The sequence below is a fragment of the Panthera uncia genome, assembly GCF_023721935.1.
Source record: "Panthera uncia isolate 11264 chromosome B2 unlocalized genomic scaffold, Puncia_PCG_1.0 HiC_scaffold_24, whole genome shotgun sequence".
Taxonomy (NCBI): domain Eukaryota; kingdom Metazoa; phylum Chordata; class Mammalia; order Carnivora; family Felidae; genus Panthera; species Panthera uncia.
Genome location: NW_026057580.1, coordinates 116,584,451 through 116,594,093, shown reverse-complemented (window position 1 = coordinate 116,594,093; position 9,643 = coordinate 116,584,451). Strand labels below are relative to the sequence as shown.

Here is a 9,643-nt window from a genome sequence, read left to right as displayed (position 1 = left end):
CAGCCCCTCGGGGACGCGCGGGCAGGGGCCCAGCCCCGGCGCCCGGCCCCGCGGCCCCCGCCCCGCCGCTTTGATGGAGGCGCAAACGCTTGGGGGAGGGCGGGGGCGGAGGGCCCGGGCCGGGGACGCGTCGGGCCGGGGCCCCGGCTGACAGGAAGCGGGCGCGGGAGCCCGGGGTGGGTCCCCCGGCGTCCCCAGCCCCCGCGCCGGGTCTGAAATGGCCGCGCGCGGCCAATGGGCAGTCGCCCCCGCACTTCAAAGGGCGCGCGGCCCAATCGGCCGCTCCCCTCGGCGGCCGCCGCGGCCCTATTTATGGGAGGGGACGCCGGTGCGCTCCCCGGAGACCTACTCGGGTCGTGCGTCGCGGGAGTTCAAGTGGAAGAGCCTTCCCCCCCACCCCTCTCCCCCGCCCCCTCCCCCCCCAGGTCGCGCTCCTCGCCCTCCGCCCGGGAGCCCGGCGCCGTCTCGGAAAAGCGGCCGCCGGCCGGGGTGAAGGTGGCTGTCGCGTCGCGAGTCGGGGCTTCGGGGGGCGGCGGGGAGGGGGCGGGCGGGAGGATGAGCTCGCCCGGCGCCGAGGGCGCGGGGAAGAGCCTGCAGTACCGAGTGGACCACCTGCTGAGCGCCGTGGAGAGCGAGCTGCAGGCGGGCAGCGAGAAGGGCGACCCCACGGAGCGCGAGCTGCGCGTGGGCCTGGAGGAGAGCGAGCTGTGGCTGCGCTTCAAGGAGCTCACCAACGAGATGATCGTGACCAAGAACGGCCGGTAGGCGCGCGCGGGGCGCCCGGGGGCCCGGAGAAGGCTTCCTGCCGGGGACGGGGTGGGGGGGGGGGGGTCTTTCTTGCTCCCTTCCGCTCGCTCGGCCGCGGAGCCCGGTGTGCCCCCGCCGCCACTCTCCTGAGGTCTTCCCCGCGGAAGTTCGGGAGGCGTCCCGGGGACACGCGCTTGCCCCGCGCGCGGAGAACCCTCGGCCAGTGCTCCCCGACCCTGCCTCCGGAGGCCGTGAGAGTGCGTGGGGGACGCCTGGGGACCTAGGGGGGCTCTGGGAAGCGGGGGCGTGGGGGCTTCTCTCTGCCCCCACATGACAGCCGCCTCTGCCCCAGGTTGCGTGCCTTCCGTCCAAAAGCTCCTCTCTGGGGGTCCTCCTGCCGCACTCCTTCCTTTCCAGGAGGATGTTCCCGGTGCTGAAGGTGAACGTGTCCGGCCTGGACCCCAACGCCATGTACTCCTTCCTCCTGGACTTCGTGGCGGCCGACAACCACCGCTGGAAGTATGTGAACGGAGAGTGGGTCCCGGGCGGCAAGCCCGAGCCGCAGGCGCCCAGCTGCGTCTACATCCACCCGGACTCGCCCAACTTCGGGGCGCACTGGATGAAGGCGCCTGTATCCTTCAGCAAAGTCAAGCTCACCAACAAGCTCAACGGAGGGGGTCAGGTAGGTGTGATGGAGCCCGCGCCGGGCAGGGGGCCGCGGGGCCGCACCTTCCGCTGGCGGAGCCTTGGGAGGGGCTGTGCTTGCGCGCCAGGTGACCTCTGTCCGGGAGAAACTGCCACCGCCGGCCTCAATTAAGCCTTCGGTGTTGTTTATAGGAAAGCGATGAGGGCAACAGCAAGGCCTGCAGCGCGGGGCAGGGGGCAAAGCTTCCCCTTTGAAGACTCAGCCAGTCTGGGTCTCAGGCTGGGGGGAGCTTTTGCATTCAAGCCCTCCACCGCCCTAGGGGCAGAGAAAATACCAGCCTTGAGGGGCAGTGGTCACTTTGGAGCTAAATATGGGCTGCCGTGTGGCCGCGTGCTCTGAACAAACTTGTAAATTTGGCATTTTCTGAGAGCCCAACCGGGAGACCCCAGGTTCAAGCGCCTCGCACACAAGCCCAGGCTTTTAAAGACGTCTACTTGCATCCTGGAAGCATTAACAGGTTACTCCACCGGGTCAAAGGAGTTCATGATGGGCATTCATTGCCTCTACTGGGGTGTAGCAGCTCACATTCCTTTTTTTTTGTTTAACACTAGTCGTGGGAAGCAGTGCCCGTGGGGAAACCCGCCCACTTACCAGCAAAGAGACACTTTGCTGTGAGCTACGCGGCTCTGTGCACATCGCGTGTATTTTTCTCCTCAGCAGCAGGGCAAGGGACGTTTCCTTATCTGAAGGTCTGGTTTCTCTGCTTCCCCCAGATCATGCTGAACTCCTTACATAAGTACGAGCCTCGGATCCACATAGTGAGAGTTGGGGGCGCCCAGCGCATGATCACCAGCCACTGCTTCCCGGAGACCCAGTTCATAGCGGTGACCGCTTATCAGAACGAGGAGGTGAGCGGCGGGGAGGCGTCTGGGTGGGCGACGTTCCCTCGGAGCTCACAAAGCATGCAGAGACTCTGCGTGTGGGGCACCGGGGCATTTTAGCCTGGTAAGTAAGGCCTCATCAGATAACCTGCCATGAGCGTAAAATCGGCCCGGAGGGGCGAAAAGTTTAGTCCCGGTCCTTGGCCAGGCCTTTTGCCCTTGTTTCTCTGTTAACGCGTCTAAAACTAGAACCATCTACCGAATGAATCTCCGAACGAAAAGAACAAAACTTTTAGGCGAAGTGCCGTGCGAATTTCTTGAGAGCAAGATGAGGGAGGGAGGGAGGAAATCTTTGGAAAGTGTCCTGACCGGCAGCCGGGAGGGGCCAGAATCCGCAAGGTGCCCAACACTGGTCCCTGCCTGTAAATCTCGAAGTCTGAGCCCAGCGTGCAGACGTTTTGTGATGAGCTGGTTAGGTTGTCCATGTTGGCCACCTGAGAGCCCTGGAAGGTCGCTCTTTCCTAAGCGGATCCGGGTTATGTTTTGAACCACGTTTGTTTGATTTCTGCGCGCAGAATGTTGTCAGCCGCGGGTTAAACTTCTTCCCGTGATTTCCGCTCAGAAAAGCAGCTTTTAACAACGTACTTTGTGAAATGTTCCCATTGCTCAGCCACCTCAGACCCAAACAGAAAAATCCACCGGGAGGGGGTCCGGTTCTGTCTGAATCTTTAAAGGGACGCACTGATGTTTCCCAGTTTCCTGGTACCAAACAATCCTCCGGCTGTGTACCAGTAACCGTGAATTCTTGTTTTTCAGATCACAGCTCTTAAAATTAAATACAATCCGTTTGCAAAAGCTTTCCTTGACGCAAAGGAAAGGTGAGAGGTTTCTAACTTCTACCCTGCGGGCCAAGAAATATGCAGAAAGAGGAAATATTTCTGCAAATGCTGTTTTCCGAAAGTTCTCCTTTTTGACAGTTCGATGCGTTGTTTTGGCAGAAGCGATCACAAGGATATGACAGAGGAGCCTGGAGACAGCCAGCAGCCCGGGTACTCCCAATGTACGGTTTGTTGCACTCTGTCTCAGCGTCCCTTCCCTCGGGGACTAGGCAGCTGAGGGCCGGAAGCCGGAGGGGCGAACCGCGGCGCGTTTGGGGAAGTTGACCGCCCTTCTGCCGTGCAGGGCACGTGGGCCCATGATGTTGAGGCTCCTTTACTACTGGTCTTCACCCTCGATCCAACTGGGAGGGCTGTGGGTGCCATTCAGCACCCTTGACCGAGAAGCCCGGGGAGAGTTTACCTGGGGTCTTTTGTCCGGCTCCGAGGCAGCTCGAGCCAGGGCTGGGTCGGATCGCTGAGATCGTGGTGGGTGGCTGGACCCTGCCATGTTGGGCAAGTGGAGAAGCCAGCTCGTTAGATACGGTTTCTCTCTTTGTCAGCGATAGGAGACTGGAGGGTCGTGTTGGGAACGATGCTCATGAGCGGTGTGGTTTTTCCCTTGGCCCGTTTCGGTTCCAGGGGTGGCCGTCACCTGAGGCTGGTTTTAGAGGGAACGGCGGCTTGTAGGCTGGGAAGAGGGCTCCCAGTCCAGCTCCCTTTTCCAGTTGCACTGGCCAGAGCCCGGGGGTGCAGGTCTAGAGAGCCATCAGGGGGCCAAGTTCTGTGTAGCTGTCCTCTCTATACAGGGAAAGGGCTTGGAATTTAAATAATGGACAGAAAAGTTCGCGTTTGCCGCTTCTTCCGGAGGCCGGATAGACCAGCATGGCACGTTTCCAGTCTATTTCTTCTTTAACCCTCTTCTCGGCCAATTTAACAAACAGCTCTTTTAGAAGAGCATTTAAATGTTGTCCCAGGAATTGTTTGTCGTTTGGAAATTAGAGCCAGAATAGTTGTCCCTGTAGAGGTTGCGTTTCTGAATTAAAAAAAAAAAAAAAAAAATGCCTTAAAAACCAGTGACTGGAGAAGAGATTGGAGGGTGAGAGGCGGGCCGGGTGTGGAGGGAGTGATTCTCTGATGCACGACGGGGAGAACCTTGAGCCTAAAGCAGAAGAAAAGCAGGAAGAAACTGGCTCCAGTGGGGACACAGCTCCTGGGGCGGGGGGGGGGGGGGGCAGGGGGTGGCGGTAGGAGCAGGTGAAGGGAGGGGAGGGGGTGCCATGCGCGTGAGTCGCCCCGTGTGTCTTGAGCATGTCTGGTTCTGAATTTCATCTGTTTCCGCCTTTTTTCATGCTCAGCAGTTAGGGCCTGGAAGCTGACGGGCCTCAGAAGGTTCTGGGGGGTCGAGGCAGAGGGGGTGAGGAAGCAGCAGGTGTTGGCCGAGGCTGGGGTTCCCCGGCCCTTCTCGGGTGCCCTGTGGCTGTGGAAACCCTCGTCCGCCTATGGCCTCTCGTGTGGAGCTGAAGCCCAGATGCCTCGGGACTTGATCTGGGGACTTGGTGTTAGACGCTATGAGTCCTCTCTTCGTCGGGGACCCCTCGGGAAGACACCCCCGGTTTTCTGGTCTCAGCTGTCCTGTCCTTTATATAAGGGAGGTATGCAAATGCCAGTTACTCAGCACTCTTTTCTCACAGCAGGGGGGTGGCTCATCCCTGGAACCAGCACCCTGTGCCCGCCCGCCGCCCCCCACCCACAGTTCGGAGGGCCCCTCTCACTTCCCTCCACTCACGGCTGTGAAAGGTACCCCGCCCTGAGGAACCACCGTCCGTCCCCCTACCCCAGCCCTTACGCACATCGGAATAATTCTCCAAGTAAGTTCTAAGTCGCAGTAGACCCGGGCTTTGGGGGTGGATGGGAGACCGCGTCTGGAAAGGCCTCTATCGGTAGGATGGGTTCTGGAGACCAGGATTGGAAGAATGTCCTCTGGAGCGGACCCAAGCCAGCCCCTTAGTGGCTCAAGACGGACCTTCGTTTCGCATCCCGCCCACCGCTGGCTTCGCACTGAAGGTGTGAGGTCCGGCCCAGGGGGCTTGCGGTGCTGAAATGCATCTGTTTTTCCTGAGCTGCGGGTCTGTCTCCGGGGGCCCAGGTTTGGATATTTTATGGACCCCTCTAAAGTGATGATGCTGGGTCAGATGGGCGTGAGAATTACTGGCTGAACCAGACCCACGAGTGATTTTGCAGTGTCTCTCCAAGTGTGGTGCCTGGGCCAGCGGCGCGGGCATCACCTGGAAACTACCCCACACCTACTGAATCCGCAGTCTTCCGGCTGATCCTGACGAGCGCTTAAGGACTGTGAGCACAGGGCTGGACCCCTGACATCCCTTCCCTAACTTCCTCTAACACCATGCACGGCTAGACTTGATATTGTCTGGCTCTAAAAAGAGGAACATAGTTAATGAACACCATAAAACAATTAAGCAATTAAAGCTGATTTGAAATGAAAGGAGCTTATTTGGGAAAGAAATAGTCACTGGGACTTGTTCAACCAGCGGCTGGACCCTGAGGTTAGAAGATCGTATTTTAGTTTTGTCTGAAGCAAGTGTTTCTAAAGTCCTTTCAAATCTTAAGAAATAACGTTTTCGGAAAAGACAGGCTAAAGTTACATTTATTATTTTTTTTAACGTTTATTATTGAAAGAGAGAGACAGAGCGGGAGCCGGGGGAGGGGCAGAGAGAGAGAGAGGGAGACACAGAATCCGAAGCAGGCTCCGGGCTCCGAGCTGTCAGCCCAAAGCCCGACGCGAGGCTCGAACCCACGAACTGCGAGATCGTGACCTGAGCCAAAGTCCGATGCCCCTGTTTATTTTTATTTTTAAAGATAATTAATCCCTAGGGTGCCTGGGTGGCTCAGTCGGTTGAGCGTCTGACTTCGGCTCAGGCCATGATCTCGCGGTCTGTGGGTTCGAGCCTCGTGTCGGGCTCCGTGCTGACAGCTCGGCGCCTGGAGCCTGCTTCCGATTCTGTGTCTCCTTCTCTTTCTGCCCCTCTGTCGCTCACGCTCTGTCTCTCTCTGTCTCCCAAAAATAAATAAACGTTAACAAAATTTAAAGATAATTAACCCCCCATCCAGTGGTTGTAGGATTCCGTTTCTACGGGGCATCTGCTGATCTAAAGATAAAGAAAAGGCTTGGGTTGACTTGGATGCATTTTCCAAAACAGACGTACGGCCATAAATATTTGCCTTTGATGACCAACGAAACAGGCCAATGGCGTCCATAACGATGGCTTGTCGCCTCCCACAGCCTATTCTGACAATCCGTCTGCATGCTTATCCATGCTCCAGTCCCACGACGGCTGGCCCAGCCTGGGAACGCCTGCCCATACCAGCATGCTCCCCGTGGGCCACAGCGCCGGCCCGCCGGCTGGCTCCAGGTAATGTATGTCCGGACATGATGCAGAGCGTCCTGGGACCCCGAATGTGACGTCCTGCCGTTTCCATCCTTGGTCTTTATTCTGCCCTTCACCTGGGGGCGGCTGGGCAGTTATTTGTAGCCGTACCGCTAACCCGGGGATCCCAGGTTGCATGACCGCGGTGCGGCATGGATAGAGATATAACAGGGAAGCCAGGGCCCCCATCCTGGCTCTGGCACTTACTAGTTCCTGCGAAGGACAAGTCTCTTAAACTCTCGGAGCCTCGTTTCTACAAGAATGCCAAATGACCCCATCTCTTTGTCTTTACAGAGTTGGGGTCAGCAGGTGTAATCTGAAGAAATGTTTCTAGCGCCTTTTTTTGAGAAGAGCTATTAAATTAAGGGAAAAGGTGTAGTTGGCTTTCCTGTGGATATAGGACCAAAGTCCTTAACGTGGTTGCTGGTAACTAGTAAAGAACAATGGATGCTTTATTATTAACTTGAAAATAATGTAGGGGGAGATGGGCTTAAAAAATCAAGCTGATTGGTGAACATACGGAGGGTTTTCATAGGGTTATTATAAAAAACTAAGACAAAGTTGAAAGTCAACTCTCGTTTTCTACCGAAGAAACAGGCTCAGGGATATTAAATGATTTGGCAAGTTGGTGGCTCACAGTAGAATGAGTCTGTAGACAAGTTATCTCGACTTCGAAAGCAGTGCCGTTTATTCTGTTTAGCATATCATACTGTGCCTCAGATCTTAATTCTTTTGTCTAGGAAAGAATTCTTTGATAATAAGAATCTAAGTGTCTGCCTGTAAAAAATAAAGCAAACAGCGCTTCAGGTGCGTGAAGCAGCCAACTTTTCAAGGGCGGGACGGTCGCTTAGAAACCAGCACAGAAATGGAATCACCTGCAGGTTACAGACCCCTGGCAGGGGGGGCACCCCACAGCACCATCCGGACTGGGCATCTCAGAGCCATGTGTTCTGTCTATAAACAGGGGGCGGTAGACTACTTCCTTCAACTCAGGGTTGTTTTCAAGTTCAAATACAGCTGAAATACAGCACATGGCTCGGTAAGCATTATAGCACCACGTAGAGTAAGGTCGCCTTCATTTATCGGAAGACGTTTTCTCCAAACGATTTTAGCAGGTTTGCAACCTGCTGACGTCTACGTTCCCAGACCGAAGGGTCTAATACCGATGTCCAACCCCTCCTTCCACGGATTGGGACACAGGCTCGAAACTGGTTGCAGGCCAGTGTTCCCTGACGCAGCTAGGGAAGGGCGGGGCTCCGGGTCCGACTCTCAGACCCGTTCTTGCTGCACCGCGCCCCGCTGGCGGGCATCGCTGCCCAGGACAAGGTGCAGGGGACCTTGTTTTGGAGTCCTTGTTTTGGAGTCACCGTCAGAAGCACCTTCCAAACCATCATGCTTCAGGAGGGTGTTGTCTGCCTCTCGAGGGTCGGTGCAGTGGGGTGTGCACCTGAGGGTCGCCTCAGGGTGTGGTTGACTAACAGAGCGGGTGACCTGCTTGGAAGACGCCGTCCGCGCCCTGGTCAGCACTCGGGTCGTTGGCCGTTGCTGTCCCTCCCGCAGCCGGTCTGGGGCCCCGCTCCAGGTCTGTGCCTGACTGTCTCCACGTTTGCATTTCAGCCAGTACCCGAGCCTGTGGTCCGTGAGCAGCGGCTCCATCACGCCCGGCGCCCAGACCGCGGGGATGTCCAACGGGCTGGGCGCCCAGTTCTTCCGGGGACCCTCCGCACACGCGGCGCCTCTCGCCCACCCGGTCCCAGCCTCCCCCTCCTCGGGATCCCCGCTGTACGAGGGGGCCCCCGCGGCCACAGACATCCCTGACAGCCAGTACGACGCCTCGGCCCAAGCCCGCCTCATAGCCTCGTGGACGCCCGTGTCGCCACCTTCCATGTGAATCGAGGCCTGTGTCGTAAACGACGCGGGACTTCGCCGTGGCGGCCGCAAGTGCGGGTCCGATTCACCTCCCGGGTACCGAGGTGGCCGCTCCTGGGTTGAGGGAAGGAAACAGGCCCCGTCACCCTCCCTTTACGGTTAGGAGGAGGGACACGTGTCCCGCCGTCCCTCAGGAGTGCCGTGCCCGCCGCGTGCCCGCAGTGAACTCTGCACGGAAGCGGCGCGGCGGCCCGAATTTACCATGATTCGCGATAAACGCCATTTGCTGGGGTCAGACACGTGGCGTTTCTCATACGGCACGTGCAGCCTCGGCCCGCCAGCAGTTGTAAACCCCACCGGTCCTACTCGTGCAAGACAGGTGCACACTCAGTTCTCTTCCTTGTGGCTTTGGAGGACTTCCCAGACCCTCTGTGGCGGCGGTCACAGGTGGGCCTGTGCCGGGAAGGACAGGATAATGTCACAGCCGAGGACAGCAGGTTGTAGTTGAAATGCAGACTTGCCCGCTCTGCCCACTAGAACGTGTTCATTTTGAGCATCGGTAGTTAACCTCTTGTGTTGTTAAACCTACGATCGTTTATATTTGTCTTTTAAGTAGCCAAAGACAATCAGCAGGAGGCCTTTTTCTGCAAAATAAAAGCAATATCCAAGTTTGGTTGGTCTAGTTTTTATTCAGACTCCTCTTTTTGGGGGGCGAGAGTCTGTGACGGCTGGTGGCAAAGACCTTGTCCCAACGGAGCATTGTAATCTGTTGTGAACCTTAATGCTTCGTCTAACGAGCTGCAGAGCTGCGTGTGAACTGCAAATGCAGAAGGTGATAATTGACTTTCAAGAGAGTCAACACCGAGTTGTGGGGGTTGTGGGGGTTGTGGGGGTTGTGGGGGTTGTGGGGGTTGTGGGGGTTGTGGGGGATGGCATCGTGGGCGATGGCCAGCGCTAACATGAACTGACACAAAGCGACAGTTGATATGTGGGAACAATAGGGCATTTGTAAATATCTTCCCTGCTGGCGTTCTGAGCAGAGAACCAGACGGCTCGATCGGGGCAGTCTTTCCATCTAGTGGCTGAACGCTTAGTTTGATGCTGCGTACTTGAACCTCCTATTCAGAATTGCCAAGAGCTACAGATGGCCAGTCCGTCGGAGCTCGGCCAGTAAGG

General features: G+C 57.3%; 1 protein-coding gene across 1 annotated transcript; it reads left to right on the top strand.

The window, feature by feature from the left end:
• Nucleotides 1-555: 555 nt before the first annotated feature.
• On the top strand, nt 556-9,140 carry TBXT (T-box transcription factor T). The gene is made up of 8 exons (XM_049653186.1): nt 556-761; nt 1,165-1,429; nt 2,167-2,301; nt 3,091-3,152; nt 3,273-3,334; nt 4,844-5,020; nt 6,454-6,583; nt 8,216-9,140. Exons 1-8 carry the CDS (start codon nt 556-558, stop codon nt 8,487-8,489), a joined length of 1,311 nt encoding a protein of 436 aa, XP_049509143.1. The 3' UTR covers nt 8,490-9,140.
• The last annotated feature ends 503 nt before the right edge of the window (nt 9,141-9,643 follow it).